The sequence below is a fragment of the Salmo trutta genome, chromosome 23 (genome assembly GCF_901001165.1).
Source record: "Salmo trutta chromosome 23, fSalTru1.1, whole genome shotgun sequence".
Classification (NCBI taxonomy): domain Eukaryota; kingdom Metazoa; phylum Chordata; class Actinopteri; order Salmoniformes; family Salmonidae; genus Salmo; species Salmo trutta.
The window spans coordinates 30,124,909-30,151,470 of NC_042979.1; the positions used below are offsets into that span (position 1 = coordinate 30,124,909).

At 44.6% G+C, this 26,562-nt stretch overlaps 1 protein-coding gene across 4 annotated transcripts in view; it reads right to left on the reverse strand.

Moving 5' to 3' along the window:
• The window catches only part of LOC115159768 (myocyte-specific enhancer factor 2C), a 39,871-nt gene extending 13,650 nt beyond the window's left edge, over window positions 1-26,221 (reverse strand). Inside the window, exons 1-4 of one of the 4 annotated variants that reach the window (XM_029709807.1) lie at window positions 26,007-26,221; window positions 11,662-11,869; window positions 5,714-5,877; window positions 4,204-4,407 (exon numbers count right to left, since the gene is read on the reverse strand). In XM_029709807.1, coding sequence (XP_029565667.1) covers window positions 4,204-4,407; window positions 5,714-5,767 — 258 coding nt within the window. In that variant the 5' untranslated portion in view covers window positions 5,768-5,877; window positions 11,662-11,869; window positions 26,007-26,221. Of the gene's footprint in view, window positions 1-4,203; window positions 4,408-5,713; window positions 5,878-11,014; window positions 11,359-11,661; window positions 11,870-26,006 lie in introns of those variants that run through there. The other 3 variants (XM_029709810.1, XM_029709809.1, XM_029709808.1) reach the window with 3 other exon arrangements.
• Window positions 26,222-26,562: the final 341 nt, after the last annotated feature.

Here is a 26,562-nt window from a genome sequence, read left to right on the forward strand (position 1 = left end):
ACCCAAGTTAAACAATTTAAAGGCAATGCTACCAAATACTAATTGAGTGTATGTAAACTTCTGACCCACTGGGAATGTGATGAAAGAAATAAAAGCTGAAATAAATCATTCTCTCTACTATTATTCTGACATTTCACATTCTTAAAATAAAGTGGTGATCCTAACTGACCTAAGACAGGGAATTTTTAATTGGATAAAATGTCAGGAATTGTGAAAAACTGAGTTTAAATGTATTTGGCTAAGGTGTATGTAAACTTCGACTTCAACTGTATGTAAATATGATATGTTATTTATACGTTTTTTTAATACATTTGCCTACATTTCTAAAAACCTGTTTTTGCCTTGTCATTATGGGGTATTGTGTGTAGATTGACGAAGGGAAAAAACAATTTAATCCATTTTAGAATAAGACTGTAACGTAACAAAATGTGGAAAATGTCTAGGGGTCTGAATGCTTTTCGAATGCACTGTACATGGCAATATCTTTGCCACACACCCCTCCCATTTTTCTTGTCTGAACATTTAAAACTATATTCAAGACACATTACCTTCAGACATATTATAGATGGTATTCCCTGACAGCCACAACTCAATAATCAGCTAGGTCTCTGAAAATGCGGGCTTCCCAACACGTTTGTGATTTAAAACAAACCAGAGCTTTAAAATAAGTTAATGATGCTCTGTGGTGAAGTATTTCAAATGATTAGATTTATTTCTGAATAGACTGGAGTAATTAGGCTTATATCATTTTGGCAAACTTATTTCAATTTACTTTAAGCTGCAGTGACTACTGTTAAGTCATGTCCTATGTTTAGGCAACTCAACACATTAGGAATTGAATTTTATTGTTCGCCTGCAAATACTTTATTACAAAAGTATTTCGCCTCCCAGTCAGTCTACCAAAACACACACACACGCACACACACACACACACTCAAATGCACATCCCACCGAGGCTATTCTTAGCAGCAGCATTCTATTTTTAGCCTGCTGCCGGTTTCCAAACTTTGAACAGGGAGAGATCGGTTCCACAAAGAGAGCTGGAGTTCCACTGGGCCTGTGTGTGTGTTCTAATTGATGAGCCTTACTGAGAGCTTCAGCTGTTTTCAATCTACAACACAGACACACACCACAGAATGGAGTGTTAGTAGAAGAGGGGTGAGGAATGCAGGAGTTCTTAGAGTTATAAATAGCCATTATCCTGGGCCTACTGCACCAAATAGAACAAGCTCAAATACAGAACAGACACACGCGCCCCCACACACACACACACACACACACACACACACACACACATACCTCGTTATGGAAAGAAAACAACCCAGACAAAGGAGTGTCTATTCTGCTCCATTCCTGTCAGGAAGATAGTTCAACAGCTCACAGGGTTTCACAGCTAGGTCCTCTCTGACCATGTTAATCAATACAGAGACAGGGACTGTGCGATGCTGTAAAACATACAGGTAGGTTGTTATAGAGGAGGACCAGCTCTTAGAAAGTGATTACTCATTTATGAAGCACAGAACACACTCCAGAAAAATGACTGAGTTGGGATTCTTGTTGTAATGAAAAATACAAAAATCTGTCAAAATTGTTGAGCATTGTTTCTGTGGTGTAAACCAAGTGAATTAGGTAAACAGCACATGTGCAGGTAAAAACACTTAAAGGAACCAACAACAAACACACCTTATAGCAGAGATATGCACTGGAAGTCACAATAACTCAGAGCTGGGAGAAAACCAGTCAGTTACAATGAGTGCTAATGTCAAGACTGAACTAACCAAAAACAGTGGAGGTAGAGAGATGGAGGGATGCGGAAAGAAGGGGAAAAGGAGAAAGAAATGAAGAGAGAGGCTGATAGATATTTCCAAGACTGAACACAAAGAATCTGGAAGGAAATACATAGAGAGAATGGGAAGGAGGAGAGGGAGAGATAGAAAGGCTTGCATGTGAGAGGGACGAGAGATATGGGTGGCAGGTAGCCTAGTGGTTAGAGCGTTGGGCCAGTAACCGAGGAGGAGGAGATAGAGTGAGAGGAGGAGGAGAGAGAAAGGCTTGCATGTGAGAGAGGAGAGAAACAGAGTGAGAGGAGAAGGAGAGATAGAAAGGCTTGCATGTGAGAGAGGAGAGAAACAGAGTGAGAGGAGAAGGAGAGATAGAAAGGCTTGCATGTGAGAGAGGAGAGAAACAGTGAGAGGAGGAGAGATAGAAAGGCTTGCATGTGAGAGAGGAGAAGAAAAGTGACAGAGGAGGAAAAGACATCATTGATCTGTCTTCCAGAAGACCCCTACACACTAGGGGTCAGCGAGGGAAAGGAGAGGACATTTGTTGAGAGGGATTAGGAAGAGCATATTGAGATTATAGTAATGAGTGATAGGATTACAGTAGATTAACATAGATTATATGCTGCTGCTGGCTGATTGACCAAAAAGTGGGACAGCTGGAGAGGGACATCAGCTATCAGGACCACCCCCTTATGGACCTCTGACATAAAGTATCGACCACCAGACTCATTTTAAGTGTGGAATATTTGAGCTGTGCTTGATTGATTTAGTTTGCCTGGTTTTCAATGGAACCAATGGAATATTCCCAATACTGGGCTGCATATCTTACTTTCCCCATTCCCACACAGAAACATCCCCCGCTGCACTCTACCAAACTCAGCCCATTTTCCCACTACTCCCAATGGGAGGCTCATGGCCTGTGTTGGAACACACATCTTTCACTGGAAGACCATGACCACTGTCCTCCAAGCCGCTACAGATTCCCGTCAGCGATCCAGAGACTAAATCCAACGCACCTGTCCTTTGAACTCTGATCCCTGGCCCTGAAGAGGGTTGAATGGGGACGTTGGACATGTGTGTGTGAGGAGACACCAGACTTGTTCTCCTAACACCATTGCATAACTCCAGGCTGGCTGACTGAGACTCAGCCATGCACACGTTAGCCTCCCTGAGTTCTGAGTCCTTAGCCAAACACACACACACACACACATGTATTACACTAGCTGTATTACACTAGCTGTATTACACTAGCTGTAGTACACTAGCTGTAGTACACTAGCTGTAGTACACTAGCTGTATTACACTAGCTGTAGTACACTAGCTGTAGTACACTAGCTGTAGTACACTAGCTGTAGTACACTAGCTGTAGTACACTAGCTGTATTATACTAGCTGTAGTACACTAGCTGTAGTACACTAGCTGTAGTACACTAGCTGTATTACACTAGCTGTAGTACACTAGCTGTATTACACTAGCTGTAGTACACTAGCTGTAGTACACTAGCTGTATTACACTAGCTGTAGTACACTAGCTGTAGTACACTAGCTGTAGTACACTAGCTGTAGTACACTAGCTGTATTACACTAGCTGTAGTACACTAGCTGTATTACACTAGCTGTAGTACACTAGCTGTAGTACACTAGCTGTAGTACACTAGCTGTAGTACACTAGCTGTAGTACACTAGCTGTATTATACTAGCTGTAGTACACTAGCTGTAGTACACTAGCTGTAGTACACTAGCTGTATTACACTAGCTGTATTACACTAGCTGTAGTACACTAGCTGTAGTACACTAGCTGTAGTACACTAGCTGTAGTACACTAGCTGTATTACACTAGCTGTAGTACACTAGCTGTAGTACACTAGCTGTAGTACACTAGCTGTAGTACACTAGCTGTATTACACTAGCTGTAGTACACTAGCTCTATTACACTAGCTGTAGTACACTAGCTGTAGTACACTAGCTGTAGTACACTAGCTCTATTACACTAGCTGTAGTACACTAGCTGTAGTACACTAGCTGTATTACACTAGCTGTAGTACACTAGCTGTATTACACTAGCTGTAGTACACTAGCTGTATTACACTAGCTGTATTACACTAGCTGTATTACACTAGCTGTAGTGCACTAGCTGTAGTACACTAGCTGTAGTACACTAGCTGTAGTACACTAGCTGTATTACACTAGCTGTAGTACACTAGCTGTATTACACTAGCTGTAGTACACTAGCTGTAGTACACTAGCTGTATTACACTAGCTGTAGTACACTAGCTGTAGTACACTAGCTGTTCATTCAACCAACTGAAGATTTGACTTGTAACCAGTCCTTATGGGCCTGAGTGTCTACTGCTTTTTAATCAGATTTCCACCAGTGAAACCATGTGGGTGAACTAGTCTGCAATACAGTGTGTGGGACTCACTTCCACGATGTCGGAGTTAGTCCTGCTCTCGTGAGGTTCGTTGTACTCTGTGTATTTGAGCAGGACCTTGTCCATGTCAGTGCTGGCGTACTGGAACAATTTATTGGTGCTGTTGAAGATGATGAGGGCGATCTCACAGTCACACAGAACACTCAGCTCATACGCCTTCTTCATCAGGCCAAACTTCCGCTTGGTGAATGTCACCTGGAGAGGGAGAGAGAGAGGGAGAGACAGAGAGGAAGAGAGAGGAAAAGAGAGGGAGAGAGAGAGAGAGAGAGAGAGAGAAAGAGAGAGAGACAGAGAGGGAGGGGGGAGAGAGAGAGAGAGAGAGAGAAAGAGAGAGCGAGCGAGAGACAGAGGGGGGGAGAGAGAGAGAGAGAGAGAGGGGAAGAGAGAGAGAAGGAGAGAGAGAGGGGGAGTGTACAGTGTATACAGTAAGTGAACTGTTGTATGTACGTATGTTGGCCTGCGTGTTGACAATAGACTATATAGAAAATCCAATAAGTATGTAAGGTATGTATGTAAGGTATGTACGTATGTATGTAAGGTATGTATGTAAGGTATGTACGTATGTATGTGCGTATGTACGTAAGGTATGTGCGTATGTACGTAAGGTATGTATGTACATATGTAAGGTATGTATGTATGTATGTATGTATGTATGTATGTATGTAAGGTCGGTACATATGTACATATGTAAAGTATGTATGTAAGGTAGGTATGTACGTATGTATGTAAGGTATGTATCTACATATGTACGGTATGTCTGTATGTAAGGTAGGTATGTATGTATGTAAGGTATGTATCTACATATGTAAGGTCTGTCTGTCTGTCTGTCTGTCTGTCTGTCTGTCTGTCTGTCTGTCTGTCTGTCTGTCTGTCTGTCTGTCTGTCTGTCTGTCTGTCTGTCTGTCTGTCTGTCTGTCTGTCTGTCTGTCTGTCTGTCTGTATGTATGTATGTATGTATGTATGTATGTATGTATGCTCTTGCACTCTGATGTTGCCTTCTAAACCCCCCCTGAGGGGAATACTTAAACTGAGAGACAAACAGACAGACTGTGACAGTCATGTTAACATTTAGATAGAATCTAATTATGGAGGCTGGCGCCCTTGGCCATTACTGCTTAACTTAAGACTGACTGTAAGTCACTATCACGTTAGGATACATAGATATGGGCACAGAATCACTGTCTCTATTACAATGTCTCAATCAGAACACTGAGGAAGAAATGTGAGGCTGGTCACTGTATGGATAACCCCACCCACACACACACACACACACGCATGCTCGCAGGCAAGGACCCTTAACACACACACAATAACAACACACACAGAAGACAGAGAGAACAGGGAGGTCATCCCAGCTCTAGGGGTCAGGAAGCACATGTTAGTGCATTTCCTGTCATAACAGGAAGAGGAACCACTGCCCCACTACACACACACATACTCCTCAAAATGGGCTTGTATGTGTGTGTGACCATTATTCGGAGAAAGCTCAGTGTTCATGTACCTGTCTGTTACGTTCATCCATAATCCGTGCTATCTGGATCTTTTTCCTCCCCATCTTCTCTCCCTTTCCTATCCCAAAAGTCCTGTTCTTCTTCTCTTGTCTTCCAAATCCTCACAGCAGTATTCTCTCAATTCTTCGTCTCTCAATTCCTCTGGCATTCACTCCTTAAAGAGACAGAGAGAGAGAAATCAGTTAAAACGCCATCAAACACACACAGTAGTCCTTGTGGAGCGGTCATAGAGAATGGTTCAACTATGTTTGTGTATAAGTAAAGACTAGATCATTCAACAGGTTTACCTGAGAGAGGAGAATAACTCACTGATTAAAACTTACAGCTCATCTCTACCACACAACTCAGTTCAAAACACCACATTTCATTCATAACCAGAGAGATGGCATTTGCTTCCCACTGAAGAAATGCAAGATAGAAAAACATGGCACAAGAAAAAAATGATATGTTCGCTTCATGCTACAGAATATTATGAGAAATGATATGTTAATGTTGTTGGCTTGACTTTACTGTCTGCTTTACGATGTCCCAAAACCCTGTTTACATGTTACATCACATCATATTCTATTAGAATGGTGACATCACATCATATTCTATTAGAATGTTGACATCACATCATATTCTATTAGAATGTTGACATCACATCATATTCTATTAGAATGTTGACATCACATCATATTCTATTAGAATGTTGACATCACATCATATTCTATTAGAATGTTGACATCACATCATATTCTATTAGAATGTTGACATCACATCATATTCTATTAGAATGTTGACATCACATCATATTCTATTAGAATGTTGACATTTACATATTTTCTCCATCCAAAACACATCCAGCACAGTACAAGTCCAGGTGAGGAGTCCTGTTTGTTGTCACCTGTGCCTTGTGTGACTTGACACAAGGATCTGAAGGATTCAGTCCACAGTTTATTGTGTAACACTAAGCCACTGCGGGTTACACACACCTAATCGAGCACACCTGAGTTTTTTTTACAGGACCAGCAATCCCCCCCTCCCCTTATCCATGACCCCTGACCCCTACCCTTATCTCTACCATAACCTATTGACATATACATTATAAAAACTATGGGGGGGACGGGGACAGGTCCAGTATCCTCTGTAGGGAGTGTGCCATATTCTCTCCTCATCCCTCCATCCCTCCGTGTGTTAATCAGGCCTCTCTCATGAGGAAACAGAGAGAAGAAATGGAGGGAGATACAGTGTACTTCAAAGGGAAAGTGATAACTCACATGTTCAACTTGTGTGTGTGTGTGTGTGTGTGTGTGTGTGTGTGTGTGTGTGTGTGTGTGTGTATCCTGCTGTCTCCCTGGCCTATAGGCTCTTTAAGATCCTCTTAAAAGTAGCTAGACACAAGTAGAGCCAACATGGCTTATAGCGTCCAACACACACACACACACACACACGGTTACCAGCTTACAGTCAGAGACAGAAGCATGGCTGAAGGAATGTGGGGAGAAAGGGGGGGGAGAGAGAGAGAGAGAGAGAGAGAGAGAAAGAAAGAGAGATCACAGGTTTGTCAATGACATGACAACGAGTAAGGTGTTGGGTTTTTACTTTATCTTCTATAACGGTATTTGAATGTTTGCCTTGTTAAATGTTTACTTCGCTACTTGAGTCATCTTTCTCCACTCTCTCTCCCTCTCTCCATGCCGCTTTCCACACAGACCTAGCCCTGCCCCCTGTCAATCAAGGAGGGCATTTGTTGTTCCTCGACCACGAGACACTTGCGTTCAGTCTGCATGGTCAATGCAGCACATGCAACAAAGTTGATGACAATGATGCAGCTCACTTTGCTTCTTAATATAAATACACTAGCTTGATATAATTACACTAGTTTGTCTTTTCTTAGCAAGTTGGGCCTAAATCTTGTTAGCCGCTAATGCTAATTGCTAGCTAGCTAATAAATGTACTGAGTCAGAGCAAATGTAATTAGCTATACAGCCTGATAATACGAGTGACGGTATGGCGTATTTGAAGGTATGTTTTTGAATAGCTAAAGCAGAAACAGACTTGTAACCAGGCTGTCATCAAGCAATTCGCTACACTTGCAATAACATCTGCTAGCCATGTGTATGTGACCAATAACATTTGATTTGATCATAACTCCTATCACAACGTACCATCCCTAACCCCTATGTGGCGATCTGAGAGGATTTGATAGGTAACATCAGCTCCAGCGTCCCACAACGTACCATCCCTGACTAGAGGAGAATAGAGCAGATCTGTACAAACGCCCCAGTAGGCTGACCAACAAAGGCACATTTTACACACAGCTCTTCTACACAGTATCTGCCAGCACCAGATATAATCACGCTAGCTAGGACATAATATCGAATCAAAACAAGCACCAACATGCCAGCCAGGATACATTTAAACTTCTGTGCTCTCATTCAGTCATGCAGACAGTGAGGCTGTTTCAGGAAACACCATATTTCTCTGCTTTGGAGTAAATATAGAACATTCCTTGTCAAGCCAACTCAGCATTCTATCAAACCAGGAAGTTTATGTGTGTGTGTCAGTTAGATGTTTTCCCAGCATGTGTGTTCCCTCTAAGAGGACGTGATGTAGAGCCTGTAAACCAAACCAGGATGACGGCAGGTTTCCACCCGATTTCCCCTCCACGTGCGCACGCACACACACACGCACACACACACACACGCACACACACTTCCTCCTCTATGAATAGCCTAAATGTAAACCAGCGGTGCTCCAAAAATAAAATAATTAATTTCATACCCCAAACAAAGTGGAGCTGCCTGTATTTAGTTCACACTGAGACAGAGAGACAAACAGACAATAGAACTACAGAACAGAGATGGACCAATGCCATACAGCACAGTCCTCATTTCCCCTAACTAACCCCCTTAACACCCACATTCACAATAATCACAGTACCCCTTCTCTGTCACAAACATAAACACACCATAGCCGTGAAGATGATTCAGAGTCCTCATTTACCCCCATGCTATACATGTATGTGTGTGTATTCTGGGGCAAGAGAAGGACAGACAGAAGGACCAGAGCAGAAATGGACTGGCCGTAGGGAATTTCAGGCAAATGCCAGATGGGCTGGTCCATCTTCATCCCAGTGGGCCGGTGTAAATAATGGGTTTTGTGCAGAATGATCATTATGGCTAATAATGGGGGCCTCAAGTAAAGAAATGGGCTCAGGTATTAGAAATGACTGGGTGGATTTCCCTGGACCAAACACAGCCAGCCAGACATATAGACATGGAGTCGGCCAGGCTAGACAGAATGTGTAAGTGTGTATTTTGAGGCTGGATGGGGGGAGGGGGGAGACACAGACAGACAGACAGACAGACAGACAGACAGACAGACAGACAGACAGACAGACAGACAGACAGACAGACAGACAGACAGACAGACAGACAGACAGACAGACAGACAGACAGTGACAGAGTGGCAATGCCCTTGTATATCTTAGCAGGACGATCTACATGCCAGTGTCAGAGGGGCAAGGGTAGGGGGGTAGGTGGGTTAGGCGGATGGGTACCGGGCAGGGGGCAGACAGAGGATGGGAGGGGTAGTGGGTGGATGTAGCCGAGTCTCCGTGTGGTGGCAGGCTGGCAGTCATTCGCAGCCCCCAGACATAGAGTCTGTGTCAACTTCAACACTGCGCAATGAGCACTGCAAATAAAACATGTCAAGACATCTAGTTGTTCTATCACTTTGTCAGGAAGAGAATAAGAAGCAAAGGATATGACTTGGTGTCCTACAGCCCTACCAAGCTGGCCAGTAGATGCTTTATACGTCACCGTTTTCACCCTATTCTCCACTATGGCCACATGACCCACTATAAATACTTCAGACTAGAGGAGACTAGAGTGGAGGGAAGTTTCTGAATAACACTACTGATTAACACTACTGTAGCTACAGGCAACAAGCAGACAAAGACTCCTCTGTATTAGACTCTAGAACTGGAGGATGGAGGATGCAACAGTAAGTAACTAGATTGTTTTACGGCAGTGGCAGATGACATTGCACTCACTAGAACACAAGCGTTGGGGCAAAATTCAGGCATGTCAGAGACTGGCTTATGAGACAGGGGGTTCAGAGTTAAAGTGGCAATCAGCAGTAGAAACAATAACAAAGCAGTCCCCCCCATTGGAGTAAAAACAGCTTATATTTTGGGTTCTGATGGGCTACGACAGTTGAACTAATTATTAACTTATAAGTCCAAAAATGTATGTAGCAACTGCTGATTGACCCTTTAAGGCCCATAATGGGGACAATGCAGCACATCCTCTGCCATGTACTTTTAAATAAACAACATGTTTGGGTTGTGATTTAATCAGGTCTGCCTGTGGTGAAGAGAGAAGTGAGGCCCACAGTGTTTTCTGGTTTACTACCTCGTTAACCTCCAGCTAATCAGCACAATTGATCAAGTGACAATCAATTGATCAAGTAGAATGCTAGCGATAAACTAAAAGCGTCAGGACTGTGGAACTCTAGGGTCTGTGTTGTGCACCCCTGTCCAGAGATGTGTTCCCACTCCCAGCCATGTGTTGGTCCATAAAGCTGAGACGTGGCTGGCAGGTGAGGCTAGTTTTTAGTCTTTAATCCACCTGTAAGCCCAGAGACCTGAGCTGATCTCTCTGGCTCAATGGGCAAGACACAGACACTAGAGGCGTATCCAGAGGACAGGAGCCACGGATCAGGTCAGGTGTGTTAGTGCTGGGCTGGAACATAAGTCTACACACACTGTAGCTCTCCAGGTGGACCTAAGGGGCTGGAGACTCCTAAAGACATCCCTCTGGGCCACACACTGCTCTAGCCTGTTATCATGGTCATCATGCCCTGGATGCACAAGCCCCTTACTTGCATTGGTAGCCTACACTGAAAAATATAATAGATTATTTATTTTCTCAAAATGACTTTGAATATACTGAAAATGTAAGTGCATGGCCTCTGCCTGTGATTTCACTTTCTCTAACATGTATAGATGTCGTGATCTCAATCAACTTCAAATTGACATGAAGACAATACTTGATATGAATAAACAAGCCTACATAATTCACATTTATCTCACTAGGCTGTTTTATACTTCATGAAAAACACGGTTTTCCCATATTACGCATCTATTACAGCCTCGTAGTGACAGACTCATGTTATGCGTTTACGGTCGAGTTTGGAGAGCAAACACTGCCCGCTATCTGTCAATAGCGCAAACTGTACCAACTGCGTAAACTTTCTAAACGAATATGATAAATGAACCACCGTGGAGACGTGGACACACTTACTTTACTCCTCATGAGGCTGCTCTGTCCGATATTCGTGTGCGTTACGGCGGGCGTTTTCACAAGGCTTGTCCGGTTGAACTGTACAGGGGAAAGTCCTCGAGCCCGTTTTGAAAAGGGAATTCACTTTAAATCCGGAACGGCAATAGCCTAGTATTTATCGTGAATAAAAACACAGCGCTGGAACAGGCAGACAACTGGCAAAAGTGAAACTCTCCGCTCCAGGTTTGAAATGAAAAGGAAGAATCCACTGACCCGTGCTACGCAGGTTCTCAGTGTGAGTGCTTGAGTGAGTGCGTGAGTGAGTGCGTGATATCCCCGGGGAGGGAAAGGAGGACGAGAAGGAAACTGGGATTATCCCGTTAATGTTTGTTCCCAATCGGTAATGTGTGACACTCCCACCGCTCTCTCTCTGTCTCTGTCTGTCTCTCTCTCTCCTTCTTTACTCCCTCTCACACACGCGATCCCTGAACACGTTTCTATGATGAACGCTCTGGCGGGCGGCACACACACACACTACTCACCACTGCTGCCAGTCTGTCTGACGTATGTTCAGTCAACACATGTACCAAATAAATAAACGACTCGAGTCGGAGTAGAGCTACATTTCCATTCTGGGTTAGCATGCTGAGAAAACTTTGATCTCTTACCAGTCAATCACTTGCACATGTCCTTCTGTTCCATCAAAGCCTCAGTCGTTCTACATGCGTTCCAGTCTTCGTTTCTGTCTCCAGGTTTGGCTTTATCTCAATCTCTCACTCTCATCTGTGTTTCAGTCCACTGTCTTAGTCTTTGTGTCAGTCTGTGTCTGAGTGTTCCATCAGGGTGGTCTCTAAGGGTACCAGGTTTACAGCGCACCTGGGAGAGACATACAGGAGAGATACAGTATGAGACTGGGTCTGGTGCTAATATCATAGATTCATATGTAGTTTATATACACACACGGCCAATTCAGACAGTGAGACACCTGCTTTTAATCATAACACGAATGATTCAACTCAAATGAACGTACATTATCAGTGAGTAATGTACTCTCCCTGCGCTGAAATACACAGGGCAAACAGAAAGTATGAGGTATTGGTCTGCAGCTCACTGCAGCTCTACAGTGGAAGCTATTGGAACTGCACCTGTTTACTACAACTGTAGTGGTGGATGGACTTAAAAAATGTCTTAGTACTCTACAGCAGTAGGCTACTTCTATCTGCTCCAACCCACTTTGCAGCTCTCACACACACACACACACACACGCAAATAGACGATCTCTGGGGAGTGTTTTTACTGCAAATATGTTCCTGTTGTGTATGTCCCATGGGGGTCTAGTGTGTTCCTGTTGTGATGTCCCATGGGGGTCTAGTGTGTTCCTGTTGTGTATGTCCCATGGGGGTCTAGTGTGTTCCTGTTATGTATGTCCCATGGGGGTCTAGTGTGTTCCTGTTGTGTATGTCCCATGGGGGTCTAGTGTGTTCCTGTTGTGTATGTCCCATGGGGGTCTAGTGTGTTCCTGTTGTGTATGTCCCATGGGGGTCTAGTGTGTTCCTGTTGTGATGTCCCATGGGGGTCTAGTGTGTTCCTGTTGTGTATGTCCCATGGGGGTCTAGTGTGTTCCTGTTGTGATGTCCCATGGGGGTCTAGTGTGTTCCTGTTGTGTATGTCCCATGGGGGTCTAGTTTGGTCATTAGTGGTCTAGTGGACCACCCAGAGCGTTACACCTGTGTAACCGATGTGAAATGGCTAGTTAGTTAGCGGTGGTGCGCGCTAGTAGCATTTCAATCGGTGACGTCACTCGCTCAGACTTGAAGTTGGGTTTCCCCTTGCGTCGCAAGGGCCGCGGCTTTTGTGGCGCGATGGGTAACGATGCTTCGTGGGGTGTCAGTTGTTGATGTGTGCAAGGGTCCCTGGTTCGAGCCCAGGTTGGGGCGAAGAGAGGGACGGAACCTACACTGTTACACCTGCAATGAATAATGGATGAGCCTGAAGCAGACAGAAATATGGTTCCTTTTGTAGTGTTACAGGATCCTGTTTCACTGACAGACCAACAGCATGGAAAAACTGCTGTACAATCATCAAACTGCTAGGATTATACACCCTGAGAAAAGATGCTACTGCGTATGTATGCATCTCACCTGACAAGCCTGCTGTCATTGTTCCCTGGCACTTCCATCACTCTTGCTGACACACACATATACTGTTCTCTCTCTCTCTCTTTCACACACACACACACACACACACACACACACACACACACACACACACACACACACACACGCACACACACACTACCTGTTATTTCTGTGAGACAGGCCTGTTAACAACAAAGGCACAGTAATTCCAGAAGCATTTTAACAACAATGAAAGCATGTCTCAACAAGCTGAGTATAATATGAGGGGGTATTTCAAAGCATGCTTTCAACTCATGTTCCATAGGACTGTGCTTTAAGTTTATTCTCTCCTCCATCCATTTACTCATAGGCACTCATACACGCACGCACACAAACACACGTGGCATGTAGCGCCCTGGTTCTGTGGACAGAGTGTATGGCAGTGTTAGGGCAGTACCACCAGATATATTTTAAGCTCAGATACACTCTTGAGAATTTCAGCATGGACACACAGCAATCACACAGTACTGCAGTGATAGCCAGTCAGACAGTGGCTAACAGTAGCTATGGAATTGTTGCAGTGTAATTGTATACAGTAGTAGGCTTCCAGAATCTACACCACAAACCTTGCCTGTCAGGGATGTGACATGACCAACTAGACTGTAACGACACAAGAGACCACAAGGTAAAGGCGTAAGGCTACTTATGATAAATACAGTCAACCTATTGTACTGTATCACACAGTAGACTGGCAGCCATGGTTATAAATTAAAGACCAGTTTCATTAAAAAAATTATTTGTTCAATGTCATTAGGAATTAAGCAAGAGGGGTCGTTCCATGTCATTTCAGCAACCCATGACACCCACCATCTCAGATTGTTCTGAAATCAAGTCTGTAGTTAGAAACAGATAAGATTAGCATTCCTGTAACATTATTTTGTTTAAATATAATTTGGTCTCTGTGAAATTAAGCTAACTGATTGCACCCAAATTGGCCATTTAAAGTGATAGGATTCATATAATATTCAATAAATATAGAACCTAACATCCAATTTGGACCAAACATTTTTCTAACAATGAGTTAGACATGAGGAATCCAAGGAAATGGTAAAAAGCCACCCACGGACCACCCACGCTAATCCCACCCCAACAACGAGTATGCAGTATCAGTTCTCTCTGTCTGACAAGTAGTATGGAGCCGCAGCTTGGAGTATTGTTTCTTCATCCTATGTAAGGTATTCTCAGTGAATTTTATCCCCTGTTCAGAGAAATTAATAATTGAAGTTGTTAGGTTTTTGTCCCATCCTACATCCTGATATTACCAGGTTCTGACCACTACATGGTGCTGTTCCTGCTACTATGTGATAAAAAAAAAAAATCTCTACCCCTCAATGTTGAAGGGATAGTTCACACAAATTACAAAATGACATATTGGTTTCCTTACCCTGTAAGCAGTTTATGGACAAGGTATGACAGAAAAAGCATGGGTTGCTGTCATATCTTGTCCATAAACTGCTTACAGGGTAAAAGCCAATTTATGCTTGACCTGAAAATGCGGTCGGAGGCTTCGTATGGAGGGTGTGACATAATTGTGGAGCCTCCGGAGGCATGCAGAGACCAAATCAAGCTGTGTACTGCATCGCCGTGCGCCGCTCAAATGTTGCAACAATGCAGAGGGCTCCATAAAACTCTGCATTGACATGATTGGTTAATGGTAGGTGGGGGCGGTACATTGCGAATAAACACAAACTCACCTTCTTGACAGCTAACTTCACAATAGCTCTGCTAAGCGCAAGAAGTATGAAAGCCCTGAAGTCTGCGGAGGCTGCATCGCAGTAAATGCTGTACGGCCACTTCAGATATCGGATTGACCATGCAAAGCCTTTTTAAGTAAACCAATATGTCATTTTTTAAATCATCATGAATCTTGTTCTGGAGGCATCTCTGCAGAGTGGTCACTAGCTGGCATAGCCACAAAGTCATAAAAACTGATTTTATACCTTACCCTAAACTTAACCACACTGCTAACCCTAATGCCTAACCCTAACCTTAAATTAAGGTTTTTGTTTTCATTCAATTTTACTATATCGCTCAATTATGCCTCCAGGACAAGACTTATGACAATAAATGTCAACCTGCTTATATATTTTTTAAATTATGTTGCAGGAATGCTAATCTTATCTGTTTCCAACAACAGAAACCATTTCAGAACAATCTGAGATGGTGGGTGTCTAAACCCTCTTTCTTGTGTTTTTTGAGGTGGAACGACCCAGAGGTAACCTAGAAACAAAATGTTAAAGTATCAAAGGTCACAGTTGACCAGAGGTCAAAGATCATAGGTCAGAGAGGTGGTTATGTCATCATGGTAACCACATTTCAACATAGACAAACCTTGTATAAAATATGTTGAATTTGTACCTTTAAAACAACATCAGATCTTCAACATTATATTCACTAATAGAAAAAAAACTTTAGACTGGGCAGCACCTTCTACTGTAGAATTGATCTGTCTACAGCTACCCTTTAGTGGCCCATCCAGGGTTTTAACCAAGCCCAGCCCTGCTTAGCTATGATATCTGTCACTGAATATTACCAATGTGCTATCGCGAGAATGATTATTAAGAGATCTCCGCTTAAAAACGAAATAGATTCACTGTTGTTATCAAGATCATTCTAAAGGGTAGGTTTAACAGAGCAAATGAAATGTGACCATACTTTATCACTTATATAGGCCTATCATCAATGATAGCATTCAGGGCTATTATGGCAATTGCAAAGTCATTAACAGCTATTGTTTCAATTAAACACATAATTCAACCAAAAAATGGTCAATGCCTAGGGTTTCCAGCTCTGGTTGATTTAACATTTTATGATATTGAATTGTGTTGTCAACACAACTAAATATCAACATTTGAAGGAGATGTATCTCTTGCTTGGATAGTTCCTTCTGGCTTTAATTACAGTTTGTCTGGAATAATTGATCATTTATATGAATTATATTTATATGATAATTGATCATTTAAACAATAATTTATGTTGGATTGAAGTTGCGATCTCAACCCCCCAAAAGGTAAAGAATAAGACTAAATTACATTAAATCTAACTTTATTTAAAGTGCATTTAAAGTTTTATTTGATTTATTCATATTTTTTTATTCGATTTTTGGTTGAGATGGAGACTTAAATCCAACATAGCAATAATTCATTTGTAGAAAAAAAGTCAGTGACACAGATGGAACTATCCAAGCAGATCATCTCCTTCAAATGTTGATATTTGGTTGCGTTGACAACCAAACACAATTCAGTATACATTTTGTAATACAGTTAATAGCCTAAACAAAACTAATGTGACATTCAACCTTAAAATGAGTAACAGATCAAATCAAATTTTATTAGTCACATGCGCCGAATACAACAGGTGTAGACCTTACAGTGAAATGTTTACTTACAATCCGCAAACCAACAATGCAGTTTAAAAAAATACAGATAAGAATAAGAAATAAAAGTAACAAGTAATTAAAGAGCAGCAGTAAAATAACAATAGTGAGACTATATACAGGGGGGTAGCGGTACAGAGTCAATGTGTAGGGGCACCGGTTAGTTGAGGTAATATGTACATGTATGTAGAGTTATTAAAGTGACTATGCATAGCTGATAACATCAGAGAGTAGCAGCGGTGTAAAAGGGGGGGGTAGGGCAATGCAAATAGTCTGGGTAGCCATTTAATTAGATGTTCAGGAGTCTTATGGCTTGGGGGTGAAGCTGTTTAGAAGCTTCTTGGACCTAGACTTGGCGCTCTGGTACCGCATGCCGTACGGTAGCAGATAGAACAGTCTATGACTAGGGTGGCTGGAGTCTTTGACAATTTTTAGGGCCTTCCTCTGACACCGCCTGGTATAGGGGTCCTGGATGGCAGGAAGCTTGGCCCCAGTGATGTACTGGGCCGTTCGCACTACCCTCTGTAGTGCCTTGCGGTCAGAGGCCAAGCAGTTGCCATACCAGGCAGTGATGCAACCAGTCAGGATGCTCTCGATGGTGCAGCTGTAGAACCTTTTGAGGATCTGAGGAGCCATGCCAAATCTTTTCAGTCTCCTGAGGGGGAATAGGTTTTGTCGTGCCCTCTTCACGACTGCCTTGGTTTGCTTGGACTATGTTAGTTTTTTGGTGATGTGGACACCAAGGAACTTGAAGCTCTCAACCTGCTCCACTGCAGCCCCATCGATGAGAATGGGGGCATGCTCGGTCCTCTTTTTCCTGTAGACCACAATTATCTCCTTTGTCTTGGTCACGTTGAGGGAGAGGTTGTTTGTGGGCTATACTCGGCCTTGTCTCATGATGGTAAGTTGGTGGTTGAAGATTTCCCTCTAGTGGGAAATTATGCTGCAGTAGTTTGTGTGTCGGGGGCTAGGGTCAGTCTGTTATATCTGGAGTATTTATCCTGTCTTATACGGTGTCCTGTGTGAATTTAAGTATTCTCTCTCTCTCTCCCTCCCTTTCCTCTCTCCCTCCTCCCTCGAGACCACGCCTCAGGACTAACTGGCCTGATGACTCCTTGCTGTCCCCAGTCCACCTAGTTTGAACTGTTCTGCCTGCGGCTATGGAACCCTGACCTGTTCACTGGACGTGCTACCTGTCCCAGACCTGCTGTTTTCAACTCTCTATAGACAGCAGGAGTGGTAGAGATACTCTGAATGATCGGCTATGAAAAGCCAACTGACATTTACTCCTGAGGTGCTGACTTGTTGCACCCTAGAAAACCACTGTGATTATTATTATTATTATTATTATTATTATTTGACCCTGCTGGTCATCTATGAACATTTGAATATCTTGGCCATGTTCTGTTATAATCTCCACCTGGCACAGCCAGAAGAGGACTGGCCACCGTGCTTCTACACCTGCATTGCTTGCTGTTTGGGGGTTTAGGCTGGGTTTCTGTACAGCACTTTGTGACATCAGCTGATGTAAGAAGGGCTTTATAAATACATTTGATTGATTGTCCTGGCACCACACGGCCAGGTCTCTGACCTCCTCCCTATAGGCTGTCTTGTCGTTGTCGGTGATCAGGCCTACCACTGTTGTGTCACCGGCAAACGTAATGATGGTGTTGGAGTTGTGCCTGGCCGTGCAGCCATGAGTGAACAGGGAGTACAGGAGGGGACTGAGCACGCACCCCTCAGGGGCCCCTGTGTTGAGGATCAACGTGGCGGATGTGTTGTTACCTACCCTTACCACCTGGGGGCGGCCCGTCAGGAAGTCCAGGATCCAGTTACAGAGGGAGGTGTTTAGTCCCAGGGTCCTTAGCTTATTGATGAGCTTTGAGGGCACTATGGTGTTGAACGCTGAGCTGTAGTCAATGAAAAGCATTCTCACATAGGTGTTCCTTTTGTCCAGGTAGGAAAGGACAGTGTGGAGTGCCATAGAGATTGCATCATCTGTGGATCTGTTGGGGCGGTATGCAAATTGGAGTGGGTCTATGGTTTCTGGGATAATGGTGTTGATGTGAGTGTCCTGGTAATCCATCTGGCCCTGCGGCCTTGTGAATGTTTACCTGTTTAAAGGTCTTACTCACATCGACTGCGGAGAGCATGATCACAGTCTTCCAGAACAGCTGGTGCTCTCATGCATGTTTCAGTGTTATTTGCCTCGAAGCGAGCATAGAAGTAGTTTAGCTCATCTGGTAGGCTCGTGTCACTGGGCAGCTCTCGGCTGTTCTTCCCTTTGTAGTCTGTAATGGTTTACAAGCCCTGCCACATCCGACGAGCGTCAGAGCTGGTGTAGTACGAGTCGATCTTAGTCCTGTATTGACGCTTTGCCTGTTTTATGTTTCGTCTGAGGGCATAGCGGGATATCTTACAAGTGTCCGGATTAGTCTCCCGCTCCTTGAAAGTGGCAGCTCTAGCCTTTAGCTCAATGCGGATGTTGCCTGTAATCCATGGCTTCTGGTTGGGGTATGTACGTACGGTCACTCTGGGGACGACATCATCGATGCACTTATTGATGAAGCCAATGACTGATGTGGTGTACTCTTCAATGCCATCGGAGGAATCCAGGAACATATTCCAGTCTGCGCTAGCAAAACAGTCCTGTAGCTTAGCATCTGCTTCATCTGACCACTTTTTTTATTGATCTAGTCATTGGTGCTTTCTGCTTTAATTTTTGCTTGTAAGCAGGAATCAGGAGGATAGAATTATGGTCAGATTTGCCAAATGGAGGCGAGGGAGAGCTTTGTTTGCGTCTCTGTGTGTGGAATAAAGATGGTCCAGAGTTTTTTTCCTCTGGTTGCACATTTAACATGCTGATAGAAATTTGGTAAAACGGATTTAAGTTTCCCTACATTAAAGACCCCGGGTACTAGGAAGGCCACCTCTGGGTGAGCGTTTTCTTGTTTGCTTATGGCGGAATACAGCTCATTCAATACTGTCTTAGTGCCAGCCTCTGACTGTGGTGGTATGTAAATAGCTACGAAAAATACAGATGATAACTCTCTGGGTAGGTAGTGTGGTCTACAGTTTATCATGAGATACTCTACCTCAGGCGAGCAATAGCTTGAGACTTCCTTAGATATCGTGCACCAGCTGTTATTTACAAAAATACATAGTCCGCCGCTCCTTGTCTTACCAGACGCCGCTGTTCTATCCTGCGTATAACAAGCCAGCTGTATGTTGATAGTGTCGTCGTTCAGCCACGTCTTCGTCAAGCATAAGATATTACAGTTTTGAATGTCCCGCTGGTAGTTTAATCTTCCGCGTAGATCATCTATTTTATTGTCCAAAGATAGCACGTTTGCTAGCAGAATGGAATACAGTGGGGGTTTATTCGATCACCTACGAATTCTCAGAAGGCAGCCCGCCCTCTGGCCCATTTTTCTCCGCCTCCTCTTCACACAATCACGGGGATCTGAGCCTGTTCCCGAGAATGCAGTATATTGTTGGAGTTGGCCTCGTCAGACTCGTTAAAGGAAAAAAAGGTTTCTGTCAGTCCATGGTGAGTAATCGCAGTCCTGAAGTCCAGAAGTTATTTTCGGTCATAAGAGACGGTAGCGGCAACATTATGTACAAAATAAGTTTAAAAAAATGTTTTAAAGTTACAAACAACAAATAAACACAATTGGTTGGGGGCACGTAAAACGTCTGCCTTCTTCTCCGGCGCCATCTTACCATGGCCACAATGAGGTTACTGTAACTACAAATGTCTTCTATGTAATCATATATATATATATTATTTAACGTTTTTTTAACTTTAACACAGGTAATATTACACTTCACTACATTACAACGGTTTGATTTGTTTGATCTGAGCAATTTTTTCTTAGCTAGCTACATAGCCGTCTTTGTATCAAAGATAATCGTGTAGCTTAGAGTAATTATCGAAGTTAGCTATCTTCGTCCTCCTAACGTAGTCATCACTGCTAGCTAGCTAGTCAACACTGCTAGCTAGCCAACTTCCGACTAGCAGCACTGTAGAATCTATTACATTACAACGGAACGACTTGACTAGTGTAGTGTTAGTGAGCCAGCTACATAGTTGTCTTTGCTGTCTTTGCATCTAAGATAATTGTGTAGTTTAGAGTAATTATTAGTAACTAGCCAGCCGCGACGCCAGACTTAGTCAACACACCTAGTCATCATTAACCCACTGCTAGCTAGCTAGCCAACAGCTAGCCAACCGTTACCGACTAGCAGCGCTGTAGATACTAATACTTTACAACGGAACGATTTGACTAGTGCAGTGTTGGCTAGCTAGCTACATAGTTGTCTTTGTCATAGCTTGATAATTGTGTAGTTTAGTAATTACCGAGGTTAGCTAGCCAGCTATTGCCGTCCCCCGCGACGCCATTTTTCCAAACCCAGCCAACTATTACCGACGAGTAACACTGTAGAAACTAAACACATTACAAAGGAACGTCTTGATTAGTGTTATGTTAGCTAGATACAAAGTTGCTTTTGTATCATGACAAGGTGTAGTACTGAAACTATCGAGGTCACCTAGCCAGCTAAACCTAGCCAGCTACACGTTCAAACAAAGTCAACAACGCAGCCACTGCTAGCTAGCCTACTCCACCAGCCAGCAGTACTGTATCATTTTCGTCAATAAGATTTTTTGCAACATAAGCTTAACTTTCTGAACATTCGAGACGTGTAGTCCACTTGTCATTCCAATCTCCTTTGCATTAGCGTAGCCTCTTCTGTAGCTTGTCAACTATGTGTCTGTCTATCCCTGTTCTCTCCCCTCTGCACAGGCCATACAAACGCTCCACACCGCGTGGCTGCTGCCACTCTAACCTGGTGGTCCCAGCGCGCACGACCCACGTGGAGTTCCAGGTCTCCGGCAGCCTCTGGAAGTGCCGGTCTGCGGCCAACAAGGCTGAGTTCATCTCAGCCTATGCTACCCTCCAGTCCCTAGACTTCCTGGCGCTGACGGAAACATGGATCACCACAGATAACACTGCTACTCCTACTGCTCTCTCCTCGTCTGCCCACGTGTTCTCGCATACCCCTAGAGCATCGAGCCAGCGGGGTGGTGGCATGAGGATTCCAGTCTCTCCCAAGTGGACATTCTTTCTTTCTCCCCTGACCCATCTGTCTATCTCCTCATTTGAATTCCATGCTGTCACAGTTACCAGCCCTTTCAAGCTTAACATCCTCATCATTTATCGCCCTCCAGGTTCCCTTGGAGAGTTCATCAATGAGCTTGACGCCTTGATAAGTTCCTTTCCTGAGGATGGCTCACCTCTCACAGTTCTGGGTGACTTTAACCTCCCCACGTCTACCTTCGACTCATTCCTCTCTGCCTCCTTCTTTCCACTCCTCTCCTCTTTTGACCTCACCCTCTCACCTTCCCCCCCTACTCACCTTCCCCCCCTACTCACAAGGCAGGCAATACGCTTGACCTCATCTTTACTAGATGCTGTTCTTCCACTAATCTCATTGCAACTCCCCTCCAAGTCTCCGACCACTACCTTGTATCCTTTTCCCTCTCGCTCTCATCAAAAACTTCTCACTCTGCCCCTACTCGGATGGTATTGCGCCGTCCCAACCTTCGCTCCCTCTCTCCCGCTACTCTCTCCTCTTCCATCCTATCATCTCTTCCCTCTGCTCAAACCTTCTCCAACCTATCTCCTGATTCTGCCTCCTCAACCCTCCTCTCCTCCCTCTCTGCATCCTTTGATTTTCTCTGTCCCCTATCCTCCAGGCCGGCTCGGTCCTCCCCTCCTGCTCCGTGGCTCGACGACTCACTGCGAGCTCACAGAACAGGGCTCCGGGCAGCCGAGCGGAAATGGAGGAAAACTCGCCTCCCTGCGGACCTGGCATCCTTTCACTCCCTCCTCTCTACATTTTCCTCTTCTGTCTCTGCTGCGAAAGCCACTTTCTACCACTCTAAATTCCAAGCATCTGCCTCTAACCCTAGGAAGCTTTTTGCTACCTTCTCCTCCCTCCTGAATCCTCCTCCCCCCCCCTCCTCCCTCACTGCGGATGACTTCGTCAACCATTTTGAAAAGAAGGTTGACGACATCCGATCCTCGTTTGCTAAGTCAAGCGACACCGCTGGTCCTGCTCACACTGCCCTACCCTGTGCTTTGACCTCTTTCTCCCCTCTCTCTCCAGATGAAATCTCGCGTCTTGTGACGGCCGGCTGCCCAACAACCTGCCCACTTGACCCTATCCCCTCCTCTCTTCTCCAGACCATTTCCGGAGACCTTCTCCCCTACCTCACTTCGCTCATCAACTCATCCTTGACCGCTGGCTACGTCCCTTCCGTCTTCAAGAGAGCGAGAGTTGCACCCCTTCTGAAAAAACCTACACTCGATCCCTCCGATGTCAACAACTACAGACCAGTATCCCTTCTTTCTTTTCTCTCCAAAACTCTTGAAAGTGCCGTCCTTGGCCAGCTCTCCTGCTATCTCTCTCAGAACGACCTTCTTGATCCTAATCAGTCAGGTTTCAAGACTGGGCATTCAACTGAGACTGCTCTTCTGTGTCACGGAGGCTCTCCGCACTGCTAAAGCTAACTCTCTCTCCTCTGCTCTCATCCTTCTAGACCTATCTGCTGCCTTTGATACTGTGAACCATCAGATCCTCCTCTCCACCCTCTCCGAGCTGGGCATCTCCGGCGCGGCCCACGCTTGGATTGCGTCCTACCTGACAGGTCGCTCCTACCAGGTGGCGTGGCGAGAATCTGTCTCCGCACCACGTGCTCTCACCACTGGTGTCCCCCAGGGCTCTGTTCTAGGCCCTCTCCTATTCTCACTATACACCAAGTCACTTGGCTCTGTCATATCCTCACACGGTCTCTCCTATCATTGCTATGCAGACGACACACAATTAATCTTCTCCTTTCCCCCTTCTGACAACCAGGTGGCGAATCGCATCTCTGCATGTCTGGCAGACATATCAGTGTGGATGACGGATCACCACCTCAAGCTGAACCTCGGCAAGACGGAGCTGCTCTTCCTCCCGGGGAAGGACTGCCCGTTCCATGATCTCGCCATCACGGTTGACAACTCGCCAGTGTGCTCCTCCCAGAGTGCTAAGAACCTTGGCGTGATCCTGGACAACACCCTGTCGTTCTCCACTAACATCAAGGCGGTGACCCGATCCTGTAGGTTCATGCTCTACAACATTCGCAGAGTACGACCCTGCCTCACACAGGAAGCGGCGCAGGTCCTAATCCAGGCACTTGTCATCTCCCGTCTGGATTACTGCAACTCGTTGTTGGCTGGGCTCCCTGCCTGTGCCATCAAACCCCTACAACTCATCCAGAACGCCGCAGCCCGTCTGGTGTTCAACCTTCCCAAGTTCTCTCACGTCACCCCGCTCCTCCGCTCTCTCCACTGGCTTCCAGTTGAAGCTCGCATCCGCTACAAGACCATGGTGCTTGCCTACGGAGCTGTGAGGGGAACGGCACCTCCGTACCTTCAGGCTCTGATCAGGCCCTACACCCAAACAAGGGCACTGCGTTCATCCACCTCTGGCCTGCTCGCCTCCCTACCTCTGAGGAAGCACAGCTCCCGCTCAGCCCAGTCAAAACTGTTCGCTGCTCTGGCACCCCAATGGTGGAACAAGCTCCCTCACGATGCCAGGACAGCGGAGTCAATCACCACCTTCCGGAGACACCTGAAACCCCACCTCTTTAAGGAATACCTGGGATAGGATAAAGTAATCCTTCTAACCCCCCCCCCCCCTTTAAAAGATTTAGATGCACTATTGTAAAGTGGTTGTTCTACTGGATATTATAGGTGAATGCACCAATTTGTAAGTCGCTCTGGATAAGAGCGTCTGCTAAATGACTTAAATGTAAATGTAAATGTAGTCAAGTCAGTTAAGAACAAATTGTTATTTACAATGATGCCCTACCAAAAGGCCTCCTGCGGGGCTGGGATAAAAATTTAAAAAAAACACAAAAACACACATCACGACAAGAGAGACACCACAACACTACATAAAGAGAGACCTAAGACAACAACATAGCATGGCAGCAACACATGACAACACAGCATGGTAGCAACACAACATGACAACATGGTACCAACACAAAATGGCAGCAGCACAAAATATGGTACAAACATTATTGGGCACAGACAACAGCACAAAGGGCAAGAAGGTAGAGACAACAATACATCACGCTAAGCAGCCACAACTGTCAGTAAGAGTGTCCATGATTGAGTCTTTGAATGAAGAGATGGAGATAAAACTGTCCAGTTTGAGAGTTTTTTGCAGCATGTTAAGATAGACTTGCGATGACCTATGCATGCTATGGAGATCTTCACAACTGCTGTAATAATCTGTGCAGAATCTCGAACGGCATTGATCTCTTGCACCATGTACTTTTTAAGCACTCCATTCACGAGACCACCCACATGTAAAATGTATGCACGCATGACTGTAAATCACTTTGGATAAAAGAGTCTGCTAAATGGCTTATATCAATATTACAATCATGCAAAACAGGTCATTTGGTTCTGCGATTAGATGAAGCACAGTGATAAGTAACAATCTGTTATATAAATAAACGAAATATCTGACACTGTATTCACATTTGAACTTTGCTGTGCTTTTAAAAAATGGTTGAAAGCACAGTGATAGACATTTGAGTGACAACTAAACCAAAAATCAGACATTGTTTTTCCATTGGAATTTGGTTGTGCTTTTAGATGGTTGAAAGCATAGTGATAACACATTGGAAATTCAACTAACTTTTGGCTGTCTTTTTTGTTGTTGTGAATATAGGGTTTAATCTCATCGATCCATGTCTCAACAAAATGTGACTCAATTATCCACATTGAAATGTTGAGGTGTGCCCATTGGGATGTAGCTATATAGCTTGCTACAAGTACAGTATAAGAGTATAACAGTGAATTTGACATTGTTTTATTTTGATTTTCATGGTCAGAATGTCACTTTGTGTCTCTGTCTCGGGCCACTCCTGATTGACTCCTGCAGCAGTGGCTGTGCATCTCGCTACGGTCGGACAGGCAGACAGACGGACAGCAGACTAGGGGACCTTAGCCAACCACACACAGAGGTGAGAGAGGCTTGACTATGGGAGGCATTACAAGTCCTTTAGATGTTCCTTTCTATGGTTTCTGTTCAGCAGATGAAGCCATACTACTAGCTGACTACATCATGAGAAAACACCATAGAAGACATCGCAGTTTTCATGTTCTCTAATCTGTCATGCAATGTTTCTAATACTGGACATTTGCAGCACACTCACACACACTATCCCATTGACAGACTAGCCCACACACTCTTAAACGGTCTCGCACACTCACAAACTCTTTACGACTATGTGGTACACTTCTTAGAGCCCAAAATTCTGAAACTAACATGAAACTCCAGAGGAGCTATGAGTCGGTAAGAGTTTGCTGTGTTATACACACACAAACACACTCACCAGTGCTGCTTGTATTATCTTCTCCTGGAAGGTTCCCTACAGCTCCAGCTGAGGGTCACACCACTATCTTTTACCTCAGAAATGAAGGGATGAAACTGAACGAAGGATTAGAAGAAGAGTAGAAGTTATAAAGCCAGACCAGCTGGCTTAGAGAAGAGAACCCAGAGAGCTGGGTGACTGTTTGGCTGAGAGCTAACTGTACACTGACACGAGAGAGACATAACCAGCCCCCAGCAGCACCCTGGAACACACACACACCCCGTGACCTCCCCAGTGTGTGCTGGTTGGGTGCGTGTCTGTGGCAGAGGTCTAGTCAGCAGTCTCTGTCACTCTGGGTATATTTAGCTATTTTTATCCAACTACACCACGACATACTGTAGGTGGTGTGTGTGCCGCTGACACTCTGGCCTTTGTTCCCGAGTGGCGCAACGCTCTAAGGCACTACATCTCAGTGCTATAGGCGTCACTACAGATACCCTGGTTCGAATCCAGGCTGTATCACAACCAGCCGTGATTGGGAGTCCCATAGGGCGATGCACAATTGTCCCAGCGTCGT